Source organism: Schistocerca americana, chromosome 1 (assembly GCF_021461395.2).
Source record: "Schistocerca americana isolate TAMUIC-IGC-003095 chromosome 1, iqSchAmer2.1, whole genome shotgun sequence".
NCBI lineage: Eukaryota > Metazoa > Arthropoda > Insecta > Orthoptera > Acrididae > Schistocerca > Schistocerca americana.
The window spans coordinates 1,258,980,707-1,259,003,361 of record NC_060119.1 but is presented as its reverse complement, the minus strand read 5'-3'; the positions used below and the strand labels follow the sequence as shown (position 1 = coordinate 1,259,003,361).

Sequence of the window (22,655 nt, the reverse complement as noted above, 5' to 3'; positions counted from 1 at the left end):
ATAAACTCATCTAGTTTGTCGTGCTTAGCTTCTACTTCATATGCAGTGTCCCTCTCGCCCGAGTGTAAACTGAAGTGATCCTTCCTGGTGGCTGACATTGACGATCCCATTTTGGGCATCGACTTTCTATGACACCTCAAACTGTGGCCTGACCTCGTCAAGAATACAGTGTTCTACCACCCTACACAGGGACACATCCCGTGTGCTTCGTTGAATGTCAATAGTACTGCTAAGCAGGTCCACCTGGCTAGGAAGTGTAATAACCCCTCCTCCGAGCTCTTCTCATGGACAAATAAGTAGCTCACAGAGTGTGTCGAGTCTACACGCCTGCACTTGGAATAACTTGAGCTACGCCATCGCCTCAACGACTTAAGTAACGAGTTATCTTCACCATGGCAGCAGCTTGCAGCAGACGACGCCCCGGCAACACACAACGTTAGTCGGTGCAACTACAGTGTTCTCGCGCCCGGGTGAATTTGTTACCGTGTGCCACATAAACTGTACAGTGCCTGGACTCCCGCCAGCTCTAACTGTGTTAATTTGAGCCCACATTCATCCCCTTCATTGCTTGGGCAGCTAACTTACCAGGTGCAGGTTAATGTTTTTGATTTACTGGCATCAGCTGTTCATTCGCGCCCGCTACCACCACCAAGCTCGACAGCGGCAACTTCTGTTACTAATAAACAATGTACCAACCTTGTTTCGTGTAGCTCACTTGTTTGTCACTCCCAGCCACCCAACAGTTGGCACTTATGCAAACTTTCACCGTCCGCACCACAACCCAGCCTAGCGGCCGCTGCGCACACTATACCACAGACCATCGCCTCGTGTACCGTGACGCACGTTTCCATGGTTACAGGTGGCACCGCCCACAAACTTTGCTTGCAAGATGGACCGCATATCTCTTGCCGACCACGCCGTCTCAAGCCAGAACTCATGAAAGTGGCTCGCAAACAAATAGATGATCTCTTAACAGCCAGCATCATCGAGCCATCTACCAGGTGCTGGGCCTCGCCTATACACTTCGTCACAAAAAGTGACAGCACCTGGCGTATGGTTAGCGACTATAGTAAGTTGAACTCTTGAACTATCATAGACAAGTACCTGGTTCCTAACGTTGCAGATTTTAAACATGCTCTTACAGGTGCCAAATATTTCTCGGTAGTGGACTGTAAGAGGGCCTATCATCACATTCCGATGGCACCAGAGGATATTGAAAAGACAGCTGTTACAACACCTTTCGGCCTTTTCCAGTACCAGTTCATGCCCTTTGGCATCCACAACACTGCACAAACTTGGCAGAGATTCATAAACAAGGTGTTGTTTCATCTGGATTTTTGTTTCGTTTACTTGGACAACATTCTTATTTTCAGTTCTACTTTGCAAAAGAACAAGGAACATTTGCAGATTGTTAAAGACACTCTTACCACTGCCGGTGTTGAACTGAATAATAAGAAGCTCCAGTTGTACCAGACTTCGGTAAGATTCTTAGGCTACATCGTGTCAGCTAAGGGCCTCACTCCTCTCGAGGATAAAATCAAACCTGTTTTGGATTTGCCACGCCCTCCCTCGTTTAAGGAGCTGTGCAGGTTCATCGGAACAGTTAACTATTATTGGGAGCACTTGCTTGCTGCAGCCAAAGTTCAGGCTCCCCTAACAGACACCCTTGCTGGCAAAAATACGACCGGTATCCACCTGGTCCCCTGGACCCCTGCCATGGAACAAGCTTTTGACAAACTGAAGCACCTACTAGCAAACGCAGTGACTGTTGCCCATCCGCATCTGCACGCTACATTTTTTATTACCGCGGATGCCAGTGATACCGCAGTAGGTGCTGTCCTCAGCCAAACTGTCGGAGATACTACCTCTCCTTTGCAGTTCTTTTCTAAGAAGCTCAATGGTGCTCAAAACAAGTACTCAGCATTTGATAGGGAGCTCTTGGCAGTTTATGAGGCTGTGAAACACTTTCGTGCCGAGGTTGAGGGTAGGGACTTCTACATTTTAACCCACCATAAACCTTTGGTTGCTGCTGTAAAGAACCCCCGACTGACCCTCCACCTAGACACTTCCATCATTTGGACTTTATATTGCAATTTACCTCTGACATACGATATATCAGGGGTGCACATAATGTGGTCCCAGATTTTTTGTCTCGTGTCGGCACTCTCACATCTCTGACAGACTTCTCTAACTTGCCTCAGCTGCAGTCTGCTGACACAGACACTATGGACCTTATTTCCGATCACAGCTCGTCACTCAAACCTGTGCGGCCCACCTTTCCCGGTGTCAAAGGCGAGGTTTGGTGTGATGAATCAACTGGTATGCTGTGTCCCTTTATACCCAAACCTCTACAGAGACAAGTGTTCGACAAATTACACAACCTAGCTCATCCAGATGTGAGAGCCTCTACCAGACTTATTTCAGAGCGCTTCGTCTGGCATGACATGAGTCACGACTGCCAAGCCTGGGCCCGTGCCTGCATTCTGTGCCAACAAAATAAAGTTTCGCGGCACACATCGTCCCCACTAGGCAGCTTAACCGCTCCTCCCAGTCGCTTCCAGCACATTCACATCGACTTGGTGGGCCCTCTCACCCCCTCCGAGGGTTACAGATACGTGCTATCTATTATAGACAGAACCTCTCGATGGTTGGAAGCTGCCCTGCTACCCAATATTACATCCGAATCAGTGGCATGATCCTTCATAGACACTTGGATTTCATGCTTTGGCTGCCCTGTTGTTTACTTGACGACCGACCAAGGCCATCAATTTGAGTCTGCCTTGTTTTCTGAACTATGTAGGCTGTGCAGCATCAAGAAAATTCATTCAACAGCATACCACCCCCACAGCAATGGCCTCGTGGAACGTTGACACAGGACGCTTAAGACAGCCCTATGTTGCCACGGCCTCCTTTGGATGGAAGCCCTGCCATCGTCTTACTCGGTTTGCAGACCACTTTCAAAGAAGACCTTAAAGGCTCAGTGGCCAAGTTCGTCTACGGCCAGTCCCTTACGCTGCCAGGCGAACTTGTTGCTCCTACTCCAGTCGCCAAACCATCCGAACTGCCGTCCTTGGTAGAACGGGTGAGGTTACACTGTAACAAGCTTCAACCCCCACCTCCTTCCAGCCACACTCTGCCGCACACACATGTTCCCAAGGCGCTCGACACTTGTGAATTTGTGTTCCTTTGTGATGACACTGTAAAAGCCCCATTACAGCCCCCTTACACAGGCCTGTACAGAATTGTCAAACGAACCAGTAACTCAATGGACATCGTAATTAAGGGCTCAGTAACTACTGTCTCCCTCAACGGGGTTAAACCTGCTTGCGTCGAGTTTTCCCCTACCTCACCCACCACTGAAGAGACCATGCTCTCTGGCCACTCTCGGCCTTCTTCCTCTGCTCATGATTCGAGTAAACTCACGCCTACACAGGCCCTGTCAATGAGCCCACACTCATTCCGGGGTTTTCCGCCTCCCGGCTCCCATAGCAGAGGCCCCAGTCACAGGGCTCTAATATAACAGTTCCATCTTCGTGCGACAACACACCGCGCCACTCTACTAACCGGTACAGCCCACAGGTTCCTGCCACGCCCACTCAGACCTCACCGTCTGACACTCACCCCTCTACTCGCAGCACACTGCCCTCACCGTGCTACGGTTTCCCCACCCCACTGGCTCAGCATACCTCTCCGTTAGCAGGTGCCACTTACGAGCTCTCTACCTATGTTCATCCTAATGACATTTGTGGTTTATCTGTCGTCGTTAGTGGTGATACTGCAGTAGTGCTGCTTGTGTGTGACGATTCGTGTGTAGTTGGTGTGTCACAACGTGTAGTGAAGCGTTTCAAAATCTCTCGAAGTGCTATGTGTGGCAACCTATGTGCTTAAGTTAGACCAAGTGGAAAGGTGATCATTAGGTTCCCTGCCGACGACACCCTTCCATACCAGCGCTCATGCACCAGCCGACGACTACGACCCCCGCCGACGCTTCAAGACTTCAGCATCAGCATTCCAGGATTTTCTCCACGCTCTCCTCCCACACGGCCCATGCCGTTAAATGCAGAGGAACTCACTGTACCCCCCCTTAAACTCTCGCCAACCCCCCCCCCCCCCACCTTCGGATACATACTCCATACTGCAGGGGGGGTGCCTATGTGGCGTCAATCCATGGATTGATGGGCCAAAACATCATATGTGTATTATGTCTTCGAGTTGATCTTTATTTTTGTATACTTCCGGGACCTCAGTTCCCGCCTAGTCTTCGACCTGTACGTTTGTCGTGTAATAAAAGTATTGATGTTTAGAAGAGAGAACCATGGTCATTACCTTACCACCTTGATAGCTCCTTTAAGTAAACTACATTCTAGAAAGGATAGCTGTGGGTCCCTTTCTACCTCTATAGTAAATTTTATGTTGGCATGGTGACTGTCTGGATGTCTTAGGATATCACTGAGCTGTTCCTCAACTTAGCTCCACAGGACAACAGCATGACCTACCTGTGTCGCAGATCCTCTAAACACTACATTAATGATTTAGAGGCACCTCTGTACTCCCAATTAGTAAGTTATGCAGATGATACCTCACTTTTGTTCTAATTGCAAACAAACTAATGACTTGACATTGGCTGCAACTGATGGCTTAAGTCAAATAACTACTTACTTCCATGATCAAGGTCTAAAAGTCAATATTAGCAAATCCCAGCTATTACCATTTAAACTTGGTAATTCATACCAAACCTGTATTGATAATATAAGTGGCATCAAAAAAGTAGACACTGACAAATGTTAATTTTTGGGGATATACCTAGATGAAAATCTTAGATGGGTAGACCATATCAGTTTTGTATGCAATAAAATCAGCAGTTCACTGCACTTAATTAGCAAACCATCAAAATTAGTCTCTGCATTAAAAGCTGCTTATTATGGACAATATTTGCATATATTAATTATGGAATAGAGGTATGGGGATGTGCTGCTGATAGACACATGAACAGAATCCTAACACTGCAGAAAAGAGCAATCAGGACCATGCATCAACTAGGATACAGAGATTCATGTAGGGAAACGTTTGTACAACATAAATATCTAACGGTATACTCCTTGTATCTGTACAAATTAATAACATTCTTTGTAGACCATAAAAATAATGAAACTAAGTGCTCTGATGTGCATACCCATAACACAAGACAAAAAGATTGCTTCTTCAGAAACAGAACCATACTAAAGACAACAGACCATAGTCCTTGGATTAACGGCCAGATATGGTTTAACAAACTGCCAAGTGCTATAAGATGCCACAGAGGTAAAGTATTCAAAAGGGATTAAAATCATTCTTAACTCTCAAAAGTTTGTACTCACTGAATGAATACTGATATTAAAATGTAGCTATTCTTAATTCTAGGCCTAACTCTTCTGTCTATATGATGTACTATTCTGAGGTGATTGTAATATATATTATTTTTGTAACAAAATGCTGTAAATTCAACTGTGTGTTGCATTATGAAGTCCTGTACCATATATTGCCCGTTAGTGGCTTTTTGTACATGTGAATTGCAAATTCTATTCAGGCCTATTGGCATAATTGGAATTTTGCCTCTTGAAGGTAAACACTGGCCAAGCATTCTGTTTCCTTGAGATTTTAAAAGATGTGCCAGCTACCATATCCTATCTGACTATCCTGGGTTCTAATGTTTTGGAATGTTCATGTGGAGCCCTTCTCCTCACACAAAAAAGGCATCTAATTTGACAGAAATTTCTTGGTTTTCCAGTAGTGTGAGACTGTCAAAGAGGTGTCCTCCCTTTACCAGGTTCAGTCTTTTTAAAAATGAAAATTGTTATTCAAGTGAATTAATCACTTTTAAATAGACTGCCACTCTCTATAAAATTGCACTGACAATAGAAGTTGTGCTGTGAACCTCTTTCAGGAAACTGAAGCATAAGTACCTTAACATAACTGCTCTTAAAGCTACTTTAATTACTACCGCAGTCCAGTTCTTTGCTCTGACCTGCAATGCAGACACTGACGTAACTTCGAGCATGATACATGCATGCTCGATCACTCCACTCATGTTTCTCAGGATCATAACATTTGACTGAATTGAAATATTCTCTTCCATCATGACCACCAATGAGATATATTAGCTTTTTCAGGACACATATTCCATGATATGCTCGCGCCAAGGGATCAACAAAATTTGAGGAATACCATCGGTCTGTCCTGTAAATCGTGGGACATTAACATTAAAAGTCAATGAAGTCAGCTTGATGCCATTATGTTCACAACTATTAATAGAAATAAAAAAAGGTGACTACACCCATACAGCTGATTGAAGCTTGGTAATTAAACACTTGTAAAAGGACAGATCCATTACTAGCTTTTGAGGTATCACATTTAGTTTAGTGACACACCAGAAATCAGATACCAAATGCACCACACCATTGCTCCATCACAAAGAAGACATACAAGCAAATCCATGGCATAACCATGAGCACATACGTAGCACCTTTACATGCCAGCCCTTTTGTGAGATACGTAGTGGGATTTTTCCTAACCACTCAAAATGCAAACCACTCTTCTCATTCTGCTTTGATGATGATAACTTGATACACAGACTCAAGGCCGAGATACTCCATCACCATTCCTCGACATCCTTAAGACCTTTTTTCTTATCCTTTTCATCTGACACTCTTCAGTTCAGAATATCAATTTCCCTCTCCGATGCCTCTGTAAGAACTTCTATCAAAATAAAACCTACCAACCACTAAAAGTACATTGGCTTTCATAGCCCCTGACATCACTCCCACATCAAAAATTCTCTATAGCCTTATGTCAACAGCATGCAGTTATTTGTCCAGCATGCTGAAGGTCTTACTAAGGCTTCCACAGGTGAAACCCTTCAAATGTAGTCTGCGAATATATCTCTCATACCATATCCAGATGTGCTCCTAATACTCAACCCACCGCTACTAACCAATAGTAAAGGGACACCCTCCCCCATTTAACTATCTAATATCACCGTGGACTGGAACAGTTTGACCCCATCTTCTGTCAGAGTTTTGACAACCTTTCACTGTGCTATGAAATGAGGCATATCCTTCCCAAAACCTTTCACAATTCTTCTAAAGTGGTAATTTGACAACCACACAATGTACAAATTATTCTTGCCCATACTTATTTCACACCTACTTCCTACTTGTTGCCACATGTGTCATATCAGTGTCAAAAAATCCAGGCACAGTACCTGTTCTGTGCCTCCAATCATTGCATTTATTGTGGTTCCATCAGAGGCACATCTCACCCTCTCAGTGGCAGGGCCACCTGTGGGTGTAGTCATGTCATATAGCAGTATGCTGTAACTTCTGCACAAACTTTTATTGGGCATGATCATCAATTAGTTGTCCACTCAAATGGATGGTCATTACCAAATTGTGTCCAAGCAAAATTAACTGCTTAGTAGCAGAACGTGCTGTTTACCACAAGGCTGACTTCAATGCTGCTTTGCAACCTATGTAATCCTTTTCCTGAGACTAGCTTCTCTGAACTGTATACTTGTGAATTGTCTTACAATATGTTCTACAATCCTGCAGTTGCCCTGACATAATCTCCTCCAGCTTGTATACCACACCCACCTGACTATCCCCATCTACTAATGTACAGTTGTCTCACTCTTCCTCTGTTCTGCCCTACTCCCATCCCCTCCAATTAAGCCATGCCTCTTATTCCACAGTGTAGAATGTGAAACTTGATCTGCCTATCCACTGCTGAGCTCACTGGTGCCACAAGCCTTAATTTTCTTGACCTACATAAATGATTTATCAGGGAAGTTCAAAAACTGTGGTTAGTAGGGGTGGGTTGAGTATTAGGAGCACATCTGGATATGGTATGAGAGATATATTTGCAGATTACATTTGAAGGGTTTCACCTGTGGAAGCCTTAGTAAGACCTTCAGCATGCTGGACAAATAACTGCATGCTATTGACATAAGGCTATAGAGAATTTTGGATGTGGGAGTGATGTCAGGGGCTATGAAAGCCAATGTACTTTTGGTGATATACTAATGTGATATACCAATATAGGACCCAAATACATTTATAATAGATAGAACTAAGAGAGTGATTAAACAGGCTTACAACAGGCTCACAGCAAACTAATTAACCCTTAATTTTCCAAAAACGCATATTGTGCAATTCCTAACAAAGAAAATTAATTTACCAGTACCAGAAGCCGTGATCAACTGGCACACTGCCTGAGGCTTTAAGCCTGGCACCACTTTGTGGATAAGTATGGAAAAAAAACTACTTCTGCCTGCTATGTTCCCTCAGCATTTTGGCCTGGAGGCAAGATTGCAGGAAAACTTTGCATAGTTTTATTCAGTACTGTTCTATGACATAATCTTATTGTGTAATGTAGCTTTGGTAAGAAAACTATTTATTTCATTGAAATGAGAGCCACTTGTGGGGTTATATTAATTCCTGTGGCTGTGGAAACACTTTGTCTAGTGTTGCTTAGCTATCATTCCTCTGGTATCTCCACACACACACACACACACACACACACACACACAGATATATATATGAGCCGCCCAGAGATGTGGCTGGTCTCAATGTTTGGCTAAGTTTTTCATCATAGAGTGCCAGCTCACACCTGTCCTAAACTCAGTTTTCAAACTGAAATATAAAAAACAATGCGGGCAGGTATTGCCATGAAATTTAAAAATATTTAGTGACTCATGTTGATTTATAATTTGAACAAGTAGTTTATTTTTATTTTTCCATGAAAGTCTTTAATATATCCACTAAACACTTAAAACGCAGTCTGAGGGGCTTTTACATAAGGCTGGCCGTTAATAACTGATGCTACAACAATTCAGTATAAAATTCATATGTCGCAATCACGACACTCGACAGTCTGTTCACAGTTCACAAAATACGCTGTTGTCTGCTGTCCTAATCCACTATATTGCGCTCAACTCGATCGTTTTCGAATGTCGCTACATACATACTTGTCCCCGAACGTGGCTACCAACCCAATACTACCCCCAGATGCATAGCACATCCAGCTCTTAGCGTTGCTCAAAACCAACTTCCCTGTCATCAAAGATGGCTGCCCTATGCACCCTCAAAACCACTGCCTAACTCAAAACAATGTTTGACAAAAAGAATTATGAATATTCTAAAACTAAACACAAAAACACATATGATACATTGAAAAATATGGAAATTTTTTAGGTGATAACAATCATAAGTCCAATTTTTTGTATGTGCCACCATTTTTCACACAAATAATGTTCTTGTGGCGTGATTTTGCTATTCACGGATTTTTGATACTAAAAAACTAAAACTACATACTTAATTACTCATCTACCTCTTTAAATTTTAGAATGCTGTCATTAGTTTCATTACTTTAAATTTATTTATTACCAAAAACATAGTTTCTCTCAGTCAAATCCCATATTCTGACCTCTCATTACAGAATGGTACATATTCTGCTATATCGGCTATAATTGCTTGATACAGCTCTACTAGCCGCATCGGTGGACGCTTTGTTTGTATTAATAAGCCAAAGCATTGCCGAAATATTAGCTTATGAACTTTCATAAATTTACAATTTTTAAGACAACAATCACTTTTAAACTATTATATATTTTTGTGGCACATGTAGATAATTTAGCTTTACAAATTTTTCTGTCCGTGAGTGCCAACAATGAGTGCCAGCCTTTGTGTCACTCTTAGTCTTGTTTTTATCAATTGTTCTCTGGTATATAAATTTCTGCAAGCACGCAAACACAGTCACATGTGCCCCTACCAAGCGTCCACACAGGTTTTTCCAAGGTCACGTAAATGCTAGCGACTCACCACGGCCCCGTAGCAACCGTCAGCCACGTGCTTTGCAGCAGGAAACTGCTGCTCTAAACTCCCGCCACAGCTTGTGCAGTCACAGTCTTCATGGAGCCTCGCGACTTGTACCTAAGAGCCATGGCAGTCACTCACCGTACCAGAACTGCTGATGCTTACATTGCAGGCATACTTGGGAGTTGTGACTTTGCCCTGACTGTCCAATGATAGGTCATATTGTGGAGTTGCACTTTGGTTATATTCCTGGTGTCATAGATGGAAGACGTAGCCACATACTCTGTCCATCATTCGCCTTGTTCCGACGGTGAGCACAATTTCTTGTGGGTGTTAAGCATTAATCATGATTTGTAAGACTATACCCCCTTGTGCAGTCACTTTTAAGTGTGACTTGTTATTTGAAAGCAAAATGGTTCAGATATTTCTACTAGCATGTGTGACTGATGTCTTCACGTCAACGAGCATCCTAGTGATAAGGACCTGTCTAAACCAAATAATTATTTATTTGTAAGAGGGTACCAGTTTCAGAAGGCTATGTATTTTCTAAATTAAAGTTCCAGTGTCTGCCATTTCCTGTATTTGGTAGCATTTGTAAATATTTTCAGTACTAGGGGGCCAAATGTACTCATCTCTATGTGCACATGTTTCTGTTGTGACTGGGACTCTGCATATGCTCTGTTATTCACTTGTGTGTAAATTAATTTATGCTCTATGTGTATGTTTTAAAATTTGTCAAACAACTGTTCGCAAGGTTGGCCAAAACTGAGCTGTTACTGCAATTGCCTAATTCATGTGATCTTGGCACTTTGATTGCCAGGCATTTTGTTGCTTATAAAAGTAGCTGGTAACATCCTCAATATGCTTCATAGATGCATACACTATTTTAAAATTTCTGTTTTCTATGATTATACATATTAGTGAAATAATAATTCAGTTTGGCTGCTTCACAGCTATGTAATAAATTATGCGTAATGCTAATATATCATCTATGTGATTGATATTTGTTGATGAAAAAGTCTCCATCATGTATGGGGGCATTTCAGGTTTTCTAATTTCCATGATTGTGCAAACTAGTGGGACAACAATCCCCTCTAGTTGCTTTACAGCTGTGCATGTTAATGTTTTAAAATGTTTGCAAGTAGTTCTAGCTACGCATTTTGTAATTATTTATGTTACAGTCTGTCCAGTCTGATTCATAGACAAGTATATCATTTGAAGGTTTGGGCTTCTGGCAATCCGTATTACAGAAACTATTGTTAAAAGGATTAATAATGTCTTTAAGTTTTCCACAGTATATATTAGCAGGATAAAATTCCCCTGGTTGCTTCATAGTCACGTACGTAAATTTACTACTATCAGTTCTTTCATCTATGTGTTTTGGTATTTAATGGTGGTGCAGTCTATTCTGTCTGTCACAGATCAAAGATAAAGTTGAGACTCATACATCTCGAGAAACTTGTTGTTTCCTCAGAATATTAAATTAGTTTGCCTACAGACCACAGGGTTATTATTGTGCTGTGCACTTGAACTGGGAATTGTATTAGATTAGTCACTACATAATCAATTCCTAAATTGCACATATTTTTGTCTTGTTTATTGTTGTTAGATTAGATACACTCACATAACCCATGTAAGACCCATTACTTGTGTATTGCATAATTCTTCAATCCCTCTATTAAATTAGCAACCTTTGTTGTACCACAAGAATATTAATGATGTCCTTTCGTGTCACTTAACAAGACAATGTTAACAGATCTTTCCAATGGTTGGTGGGTGCCATGGCATGTACTGATATACAAAATTTCTACTTCGTTCATAGACATTTTTGTAAGTTTGTGCAAGTGATTGTGCCTTGTTAATGTTCCAATAAAGAAACTGCTCAAATCTGGACATTCTTTCATGACATGTTTCCATGATTTACTGGTTTCTTTTAGACTGTTCACCTTGTAATACCACTGCATCTACATTTTGCATTCAGTGAGAAACAGTTCCCACATTGTGACCCCCCCAACCACTACACCACTGTTCCTGCACTAACTCAGCAAGGCCTCAGGGCAAGTCCAAACTCAGTTTACTGCTGCCATTGAATTCAGTCCCAGCTGGTAACCAAATAGCCTCCCTCCCCTCCCCTCTGCAATCTACTACTGCATATGGCTGGTTTTCATGTACAGCTCACAAGGACTGCCACTGCTCCTGTGCACATCCCTCCTCCCACCCCTCTCCACTATCCACCCACTGCCTTTCAGTTCTCGGTTCTCGTGACTCCTATTCATGGTTTGCTTCCGCGGAGACAATACTCACAGGATTCTCAACTACCAGTGACTCCATGCATTTCACCCCAATGGTTGCGCAGCATGAGCCTTCGGTCACCATGGATATCCACAACTTCATCATAAACCCACCACAGCCAGGCAGATTTCGTGCCCTAAAGGACCAAACATAATACGGCTGGCCACATCAGAAATTCAGCACACAGATGCACTATTTTCATCAGAGGAATGCACCAACATGCAGCCCTCAGAGTTCCTGTAGCATATCTGGACGCTTGCCAACGCTGTAATCTTTCCCAAAACACTATTACACATGAATTGACACACGTTTTCCCCCTCCAATCTACTCGGTGTTAGCCAGGCACGACTATACGAATGTGGATGCAGCTGCCATTGTGATGGACAGGGTCTTAGCGCAGCTTGCCTTGGGTCCTGCACGAAACCCCTCTCCCATACTGTGCCTGTACCCACATCACAATGCATTCAACCATCAGCACACCTGCCGCTCAAACACAATCATCCTGAACAGCTAGAAGTGGTAGGAATGTTCTGGGTGCAGGTGATCTTGGTTGGTACCACGAGCGTTTTGCCAGTGACACCAAAAACTGCTGGGCACAATTTGCATGGTCCCCAAACACCAGCAGGGGCCAGCATTAGGCACATCTGGCTGCTCCGCTATTTCTCAGTGCCTGTTCATCCACAATCATTGGCACTCCTCCTCTCCAACAGCTTACTTTCTTGGTAACAGCTCCAAATCTCTCAGTCTATCCCCTTAAACTGTTACCCTCCTCTGGCCCCACCTCTCCCCTTCTCTGCACCCTGCCAAATGGCTCTGTGATGACAACCTACTGCTCCCACACCTGGTCTATCAACTTTGGCCTCAGCAGAGATTTCACACGGACCTTTGGTTTAGCCTATGTTACAGACCCTATCCTTGATGGCAACTTCACTGCCCATTACATCCTCCTTCTCGATCTGGTGAATCATCATCTCTTCGACAGTATTTCCCACCATTCCACTCACCATACAGCTTGCACTGTTACTCATTTTGCCATCACATTCCAAAACTCTTTTTTCTGATGGCTTTTCCAAATTTCCTCTCCTCACCCACCCTTCCAAAGCCCCCCCTCCCCCCCAGCCAGTATGTACACCACCAATACATTGCACTACATCACGATGTTTTCATTGCCCCTACTGCCTTTCCTCGGTTAAGTGAAGAGCCGCGCGTTTACGCCCTTTGGGCTCCACAACACCACCCAGACTTGGCAATGCTTTCTTGACAGTGTCCTACATGGTGTTTTGGGTTGTTTCTCCTACCTAGATGATATCCTCATCTATGCCCGTGATCTTGTGGAGCACTTCTGGAAACCCAGGAAGATATTTTCCAGCCTCTACGGGGTGGGAGTCATCATCAACCTGCAGTATTGCATTTCTAGTGTTGCAAAGATAGACTTCCTTGGACACAAGATATCATTTGCCAGCTCCCACCCACTGGACAGGAAGGCCCAGGCCATTACCAAATTTCCATGTCCCACAATTCCAAAGAAATCTGCAAGTTCCTCCGTATGGCAAATTTCTTCTGGTACCACCTCAAAAAGATTGCAAGCATGCAAGCACACTTACTGGTGCAAGCACACTTACCATCATACTCCAGGGTGACCCCACTTAAGTCAGTAGGCCCATTCCCTGGATGGTGCGAACGACAGACAGTTTTGAACAAATGAAACACGACCTCTTGTGTCCTGTGCTCCTGGCACACTCATAATCATAATGGACGCCAGTGAGTCTGCCCCAGGTACCATTCTTCAACAACTTGTTCCTAGCAGCCATTGACATCCTTTTACATGAAGCTCTCTGTGCTGCTGTGCTGCAGTGGAGTTGGACCATGTACAACTGCAAGCCCCTCACAATATATGAGGTGGTCAAGTACTTCTTGTCCTTGGTGGGAGAACATCCCTTCACGGTCTACACTGAACATTGCCCCCTTGCTACAGTTCTTGTCAAAAGGAAAGCACACAGATTTCTGCTAGGCAGTTCTGTGAGCAGGAGTACATAGCCCAGCTCAGACCAACATACGTCACATTGCAGTCATTGACAATATCATCTTCTACGATAATAGCAGAAGTATACGTAATTTACTTATAGATTATGTGGCCCTATCCACTGTTGAGAATGGAATTTTATATTCTGGTATGAAATTCTTTAATAGGAACAAAGTAGAAGATATTTTATTGGCCACTCCTATAATTTATCATAATACTCTTTGCACACAGGAATGTAAATTCCAGCTAACATTAATGTTCATATTGAACAGATTTTTAATTTTTCCCGTATATGGACAGCTGATAGTGGTCTCTGAAATCATAAATGTTCAGTGTGAAGTAGTAAATAAAAAGATGACTCCTGATTAATGTAAGAGGAAGAGCAGTGGCTTTTTCTTAAGTATCTGCTTTCGTGCCGTATAACACAAGTCATAATTTGTTGCTAGTATACTTTACAGAGACAGTCTTCATTGCCTGCCTTTGCAAGTTACACTTAATAAAATATTATGTGAAATTATGCTGTGGTCAATGAAGTTTTTATTTCTACAAAAACATTCACATGATCATGGCACAATAGCCCAGACTACTTTAATGAGTGTAATACATTCCTTCTCCAGGCAGAACTGAGATACTGATGGGAGAATCTGTGGAGTAATTCCACCCTGTTCTTTCCTCCACCCCTCAATTTGTTGAAAGTGTCTATATTTTCTCATATATGAAATTTCATATTCGTTTTTCTCAGCTAATTTTTGAAGAATAAAGTAGTGTGAAAAAAAGTGTAACAAGCTCTAAAAATCACAAGCTATGTTCAGCATGTGACATTATTCAGTTGGTTGCCTGAGGATGAGCCCGCTGGATGTACTAGCAGCTGACAACCCATTCACAGTCTGACCATTACTGCTGTCAACAACAAACCTCACACAGTCCAAGAGACCAAAGGCAGATCCGGAAAACCACAGGAAGTTGAGTAAAGCAGACAGAAAGGGGAGGTCCTCCACTACAAAAATAATAAAACAGAGACTGACATTAATGAACTGAAGCAAAGATGACTGAAAGAAATGGCATTTCTCCAATCTACATCATTACATAGATGTTGTCTCCAGACCTGCATTCACAATTGTACTGTAAAGTGAACCAGTATTAGTAAGTGCAAACTGTAATTTTATACTGAGTAAATTGTGATGTCATCAAGAGTGTGAGAGTCTGCTGCTATCAGTTCTTAAATCAATAGTGTAGCACAGAAAATTGTGACATTTTATGATAAACGTTCTTAAAATGATGTTCTTTTCTGAACTGCAATTTCTTGCAAGTTATGCTATGGTGTTGTACTACACACTAATGTAAACAAATTCTTCTTACAATATTAAAACCTTTAACATATTTTATAATTATTATTGAAATCCTAGGCATATGTAGCACATTAAAAGTAGAGATGATGGCAAGTTATATTGGGGGGGAGGAGGAGCAAGTAGCATCAAGCTATGGACCTCTCCCCACTCCTCCATATCTAGAGGAGAGGGACAGATCACTCTTTGTGAATGGAGTTGTCTTTTTGTACCTTGATGACTAGACTGTGAGATGAAGTTGACAGACACATTTAATATGAACATCTGCCCTTAGTTTTTTAATATGGTAGTTAAAATCTGCCAACAATGATGTGTCATGCTTATATTTACTCCTAGAGAAAAAAAAAATGGTTCGCTATAATTATGGAGCTTCAGTTTGATTTAGATGGAGAAAATGCATCAGATATTACCTTGAGTCATATGTCTCCATGAAATTTGTTGGTGCTCCATCACTCCAGCCACCAATGGCGAATATAATACCATATGGAATTCTTGGTCGGGCAACATCAAAATCAAAATATTTTTTTGCTGATTCCCTCTGAATGTTTTTCAGGTGTTCACATGTACTTTGGAGCTTTTTCTGCAGAGTCTGATTTAAAAAAAAGCATTAGGGATAGCAATAAATGCACCCAAAGACAAATAATTTCAATACAAAATGTATATAGGATGAGTGTTCCAAATATTTTCCCTGAGCCTAATACTGCTCACAACTTTTCTGAGGATGGTATGTTACCATTTTTGATTTCATACAGTAAAATTTTTATGGATGTGAAGGAGGTTAAAATATACATCAACAAAGACAAGCAACCGTTTAAAACAATATCTGCACTCTGTGCTAACAGTGAACTGTCATAATGCTTAATAGTATTTGTTCTTACATAACCTAAATTTAACTCAGTAAATTAAAATATACCCACAGCCTAGGGGAAAAAAGGCTGCTCCTTCCTTAGTACTATTAAGCAGCAACTGTTTATCTTTTATTGGTAGCTTAATATTTATTTACTTAAATTTTTCTTTCTCAGAGAAAATATTTACAGATATGTGTAACAACAGAGGTGAAGAAATATGCCATAATCACAGTGAAGGATGCAGTGACACAGTGTTTAAAAAATATAGTATTTGTAACAGACTTCTTTTATAATATAGCAAGTTTCAATCTATGTGATATTCAACAGATGTATCTAGAAAAGATAAAAAATAATGTGCCAATTTGTCACTGGGAACATTATGAGAGCATACATGCATGAGACAATTTACGGAAATTACAAAAACATCAGGAGGGAAAATATAATTTGATGAGAGAATCCCACACTCCTATCTTCCACAGTTATCGTATTGTATTGTATTGTATTGTATTTTTTATTGGTCCTGTTGTCTACATAGCAGCTTATGCATAAGACATTGGACAAGTCAAGTTATAAATATACAGGCTGAAAGTCATTTCAAGGCATACATATTTAAGGTTACAATAATACACTTTACACGTATTTATATAACACATTTCATTTCATAAATTTAAATATTCTTCAATGGAGTAAAAGCAGTGATGCTGTAAATATGACTTTAGAGATTTTCCAAATGTATTGACCTCACTGATAGCTTTTATGTTTTCAGGAAGTTTGTTATAAAGCTTAACTCCCATGTGAAAAGTACCTTTTTGGCACAGTGCTGTGCTGATTTGAGTCATATGTAAGTTTCTGTTTCGTCTGGTAAAGTGCTCATGTATATCACAGTTTTTTTGCAGTCTACGGTCCTTGCCTATTACATTTAATTTAAAGAACAAAAGGGTTTCCATAATTATACACATGGTAATGGAGGAATACCAATACTTGACCAATTTCTCTTCATTTTATACACAAACATTGTTAATTATGGCAATGTAGTTAATTATGCAGATGATAAAATTCTGCTATTCAGTGATGACGATATGGAAAATCTGGAAATAAAAGCCTACTTGGAAATAAATAATTCTATGCAAAGGGTTGTGGAAATAAATTTACATAACAACATTGCTACAACATTTTGTTTAGGTTTCCAGTTAAATATCCAACACAATCAAGATATCAACATTTGCATCATGAGTGGATATAACAAAACATTGAACAATGGGCAATCCAGGATGGAATAACAACAATATTATGAATAACATACAGTGCTACTCACCACATAGAGGAGATGTTGAGTCGCAGGCAGGCACAGCAAAAAGACTGCTGTATGGTGAGCTTTTGGCCAAAAGGCCTTCTTGTGACTTAGGAAACACACACACACATTCATGCAAGCACAAAAGCACAACTCACACACACATGATCACTATCTCTGACCACTGAGGTTGGCCTCAGTTGAGACAGCCGACATGTGTCTGTGAGTTGTGCTTGAGTGAATGTGTGTACATGTTTTCTATGTAAGAAAGAGGCTGTTTGGCCAGAAGCTCATATATATATATAAACAAAGATGATGTGACTTACCAAATGAAAGTGCTGGCAGGTCGACAGACACACAAACAAACACAAACATACACACAAAATTCAAGCTTTCGCAACAAACTGTTGCCTCATCAGGAAAGAGGGAAGGAGAGGGAAAGACGAAAGGATGTGGGTTTTAAGGGAGAGGGTAAGGAGTTATTCCAATCCCGGGAGCGGAAAGACTTACGTTAGGGGGAAAAAAAGGACAGGTATACACTCGCACACACACACATATCCATCCACACATATACAGACACAAGCAGACAGATATATTTTTCCCGCGTGGAATGTTTCCCTATTATATATATAAAACAAAGATGATGTGACTTACCAAATGAAAGCGCTGGCAGGTCGATAGACACACAAACAAACACACAAAATTCAAGCTTTCGCAACAAACTGTTGCCTCATCAGGAAAGAGGGAAGGAGAGGGAAAGACGAAAGGAAGTGGGTTTTAAGGGAGAGGGTAAAGAGTCATTCCAATCCCGGGAGCGCAAAGACTTACCCTAGGGGGAAAAAAGGACAGGTATACACTCGCGTACACACACACATATCCATGGACGGATATGAAGTCTTTCCGCTCCCGGGATTGGAATGACTCCTTCCCCTCTCCCTTGAAACCCACATCCTTTCGTCTTTCCCTCTTCTTCCCTCTTTCCTGATGAAGCAACCGTTTGTTGCGAAAGCTTGAATTTTGTGCATATGTTTGTGTTTATTTGTATGTCTATCGACCTGCCAGCACTTTCGTTTGGTAAGTCACATCATCTTTGTTTTTAGATATATTTTTCCCACGTGGAATGTTTCCCTCTATTATATATAAATTTAGTTTTAGAAAACTGCTCAAAGATATGAACTGGAAAGATGTTTATAGTGCTCATGACATGAATGAAAAATATAACAAAGTCATGAACAATGTCTATAATAAAACCATGGATTACACAAGGAAAAAGGAAGATGTATCTGTCGACCAAGAATAGCTCCAATGCTGATGATTTAGCTAAATACAAGGAATACTGCAAAATATTTTAAAAAAAGTAATTCAGACATCTAAACAAATGCACTACGAGAAGAAGATAGCAATGTCAGGGAACAAAATAAAAACAATGTAGGATATAGTGAAAGACAAGACTGGTAGAACCAGAAAGGAACAGGAGCAAATAGCATTAAGGGTAGATGACACATTAGTAACCGATGGGCATAGTGTGGCAAATCTATTTAACAAGTACTTTATATCCATTACTGATAGAATGGGATTGTCAGGATCAGTAAATAATGCTCTTGAATAACTGAAACTAGCCTTTACAAATAGCTTCAGGTACATGAATATGTCACTCACTTCACCAAAAGAAAGAACTTCCATAATAAAATCTTTAAAAACAAAGCATTTTAATGGTTACGATGAAATATCAACAAAGTTAATTAAGGCATGTTCTTGTGAGTTTAGTACAATTCTAAGTCACTTGTGTAACCAGTCAATTATAACTGGGACTTTTCCTGACTGGCTAAAATATGCAGATGTTAAGCCTCTATTCAAGAAAGGGGATAAAGAGATACCATCAAACTACAGACAGATTTCACTTTTGCCAGCATTCTCAAAAATTTTAGAAAAAGTAATGTACAGGCAGCTTCTCAACCATCTGACCACAAATAACATATTATCAAGAACACAGTTTGGATTTCTGAAGGGTTCTGATATTGAGAAGGCTATTTACATCCACAGTGAAAATGTACTTAATTCATTAAATAACAAATTACAAGCAGCAGGTATTTTCTGTGATTTGTCAAAGGCATTCGATTGTGTGAACCACAACATCTTTTTAAGTAAATTAGAACTCTATGGTGTCACGGGCAATGCTGCAAAATGGTTCAAGTCATACCTCGCTAACAGGAAACAAAGAGTGTCAGTGCAAGGGGCTAGTGAATTAAGTCATCAGTCATCATCAGAATGGGAAGAAATTACATGTGGTGTCCCACAAGGACCCATTTTAGGGCCATTGCTTTTTCTTGTGTACATTAATGATCTCTCATCACTTACACTTCCAGAAGCGGAGTTCATTTTGTTTGCAGATGACACAAGTATTGCAATAAATAGTATGTCGAGTGTAGTTCTAGACAGATCTGCTAATGATATTTTCATGGCTATTAATAAATGGTTTAAAGCCAACTCCCTGACATTAAACTTCAAAAAGACTCACTATATGCAATTCAGAACCTGTAAGAGGTTTCCACCCAGCATATGCATAAAGTATCGAGAAGTGCAGATAGAAGAGGTTGACAGTCTTAAATTCCTGGGATTACAACTTGATAATAAATTCAGTTGGGAGGAGCACACCACAGAACTGCAGAAACGCCTTAACAAATCTGTATTTGCAATTCGAGTGTTAGCAGACATAGTCGACATAAAAATGAAAAAGCTTGCATACTTTGCCTACTTTCATTCCATAATATCATATGGTATAATATTTTGGGGTAACTCTTCAAGTCAAACAAAAGTTTTCAGAGCCCAAAAGCGTATAATACATATTATTTGTGGAGTAAAGTCACGGACGTCCTGTAGAAACCTCTTCAAAGAACTGGGTATACTAAATTATGACTCTCAGTATATTTACTCCTTAATGAAATTTGTCCTAAATAATATATCTCTTTTTCCAACAAACAGCTCAGTTCATACATACAATACCAGGAACAAAAATGATCTGCACAAGGACTTAAAAGCACTTACTTTAGTTCAAAAAGGGGTCCACTACTCAGGAACACTCATCTTCAATAATTTGCCAGCAAACATAAAAAAATTAGTTACAAATAAAGATCAGTTTAAAAGAAGCCTGAAAGACTTACTAGTGGCCAACTCCTTTTACTCCATTGACGAATTTTTTAATAGAAACAAATGATGTATTGTATATACTCATACTATTAGTATTGTTATTTCAGCTTTAAAAAAAGTGACATGTTCCACATCCACAAGGATCTCCTCAGCATGGATCTATGGAACGAAAAACTAATCTAATCTAATCTGCTGCATCAGGGTAATGTTTGGCCACACATACTGTCCATGCTCTGCAAGATGTGCAGTGACTTTCCTGGCCAGGAAGAGCTCTGGACATGTGTCCAACTGAGTACATGAGGGTCATGGCGGGACAAGAAGTGACTTGTGTGATGTGTCAACCAACAACTCTTACAGAACTACGTGAACAGGTTGAGTAGGCATGGAATAATATATCGCAGGCCAGCACTCACAATCTGCACAATCAACTGGATAGCAGAGTCAGTACCTGCAGTGCCACACATGGAGACTACACCGTGTGCTAATAAGGGTGTTCCAGCACGGGTCACCACTTGGTACCTCAGCATTGCTCATGCTATTGATCTGTAAATGTAATTATTTCGTGTAATCTCTAAATGGGTGTACTAAAATTTTTTTCCTGGCAGTGTATGTTCTTAAAAAAATCCTAGAACCTCTTGTAAATATATATACATGTAGCGAAGTACCTTTAAGTAAAATTTTAATTTAATATCGTAACATATATTCATAGAACATTGGTGTATATAAATGTTATTTGATAAATGCTAGTTATTACACATTGTTGTGTGCTTTCCATGTTTGTGGTACAAATTTGCTTTGATCTCTACAGTGTTATTGTCTACAATTCCAATAGACATTAAAATTACAATTACAAATTACAACATTAAAGAAAGCAGCATTTATTCAAAAACCAAGAGAAGTAACTAAAAGCCAGTGTATCTTTCCTCCTAAACTAGTAGTACATAAAACATGTCATATCTGTAGCCAAAATAGGCCTTGTCAAAGGATATGAAAACATAACAAAACTACAATAAATCAATTCAAACGAGCATTCTACCCCTGCCATTACTGTTGTATGCTACCATAATCCTCCCATTGAAAACTTTGCATAATGTTTTTGTCTGTTCTAGACATATCTGATGATGATCATATATACTGTCTGGCAAAAAAGTGAAGCAAGCAGAAGAAATGGTTGAATGTCAGTGTAACTTCCAACATGTACACCCCATGAGCTGGTATGTAAATGATTAGAGCTGCAGTTCTCTGTGATGGGCAGAATGGTCGCCCGAGTGCTTTAGTGTTGTTCATGTTATTAGCACCTGTGAGAGTTTGAAAGGCATGTCACCGTGGGTCTCCATTCAGTCAAATGATTGAATTGTGTAATATCCTCATTTGTGGGGTATTCAGGTGTGACAGTGGCCTAATTATGGAGTGCATGGGAATGTGAGGGCAGGTATACTCTTCCTCAAGTTTCTGGTCAACCACATCCGACCACCACAGAGGTGGATCTGGGTATTATGCACTAAGCAACCTGTAAGCCCTTCACATTTGTGCCTGCCATCTCAGAACGGGATTCCTTGGAACATTCTGTGTCACCCTACAAAATTGGTTGGAGACTATCACCAGCCAGCCAGGCTAGTGGAATTACCTCCTGGTGCGTTGGGTGCAATTAACACCACGACACAAATGGCTGCATCTGGAGTGGCACCATGATGGAACCATGGACTGCTGATCAGTTTTCTTGCATCGTGTTTAGTTATGCACTTCCTGAATGACCACTGTTGGCGAGTATGGTTGTGAACTGGGAAGATATCCAATTCTTCTAATGTTTTGGAGAGGCACAGGAATCTTATTCCTGTTACAGTGTTGTGCAGAATCATC

General features: G+C 40.8%; 1 protein-coding gene across 1 annotated transcript in view; it reads right to left on the bottom strand.

Moving 5' to 3' along the window:
* LOC124598817 (kelch-like protein 10) overlaps positions 1–22,655 on the bottom strand; it is a 108,019-nt gene that overhangs the window by 44,360 nt on the left and 41,004 nt on the right. The window contains exons 2-3 of the mRNA XM_047136028.1: positions 15,920–16,098; positions 5,981–6,216 (exon numbers count right to left, since the gene is read on the bottom strand). Of these exons, the coding sequence (XP_046991984.1) occupies positions 5,981–6,216; positions 15,920–16,098 (415 nt within the window). The remainder of the gene's footprint in view (positions 1–5,980; positions 6,217–15,919; positions 16,099–22,655) is intronic.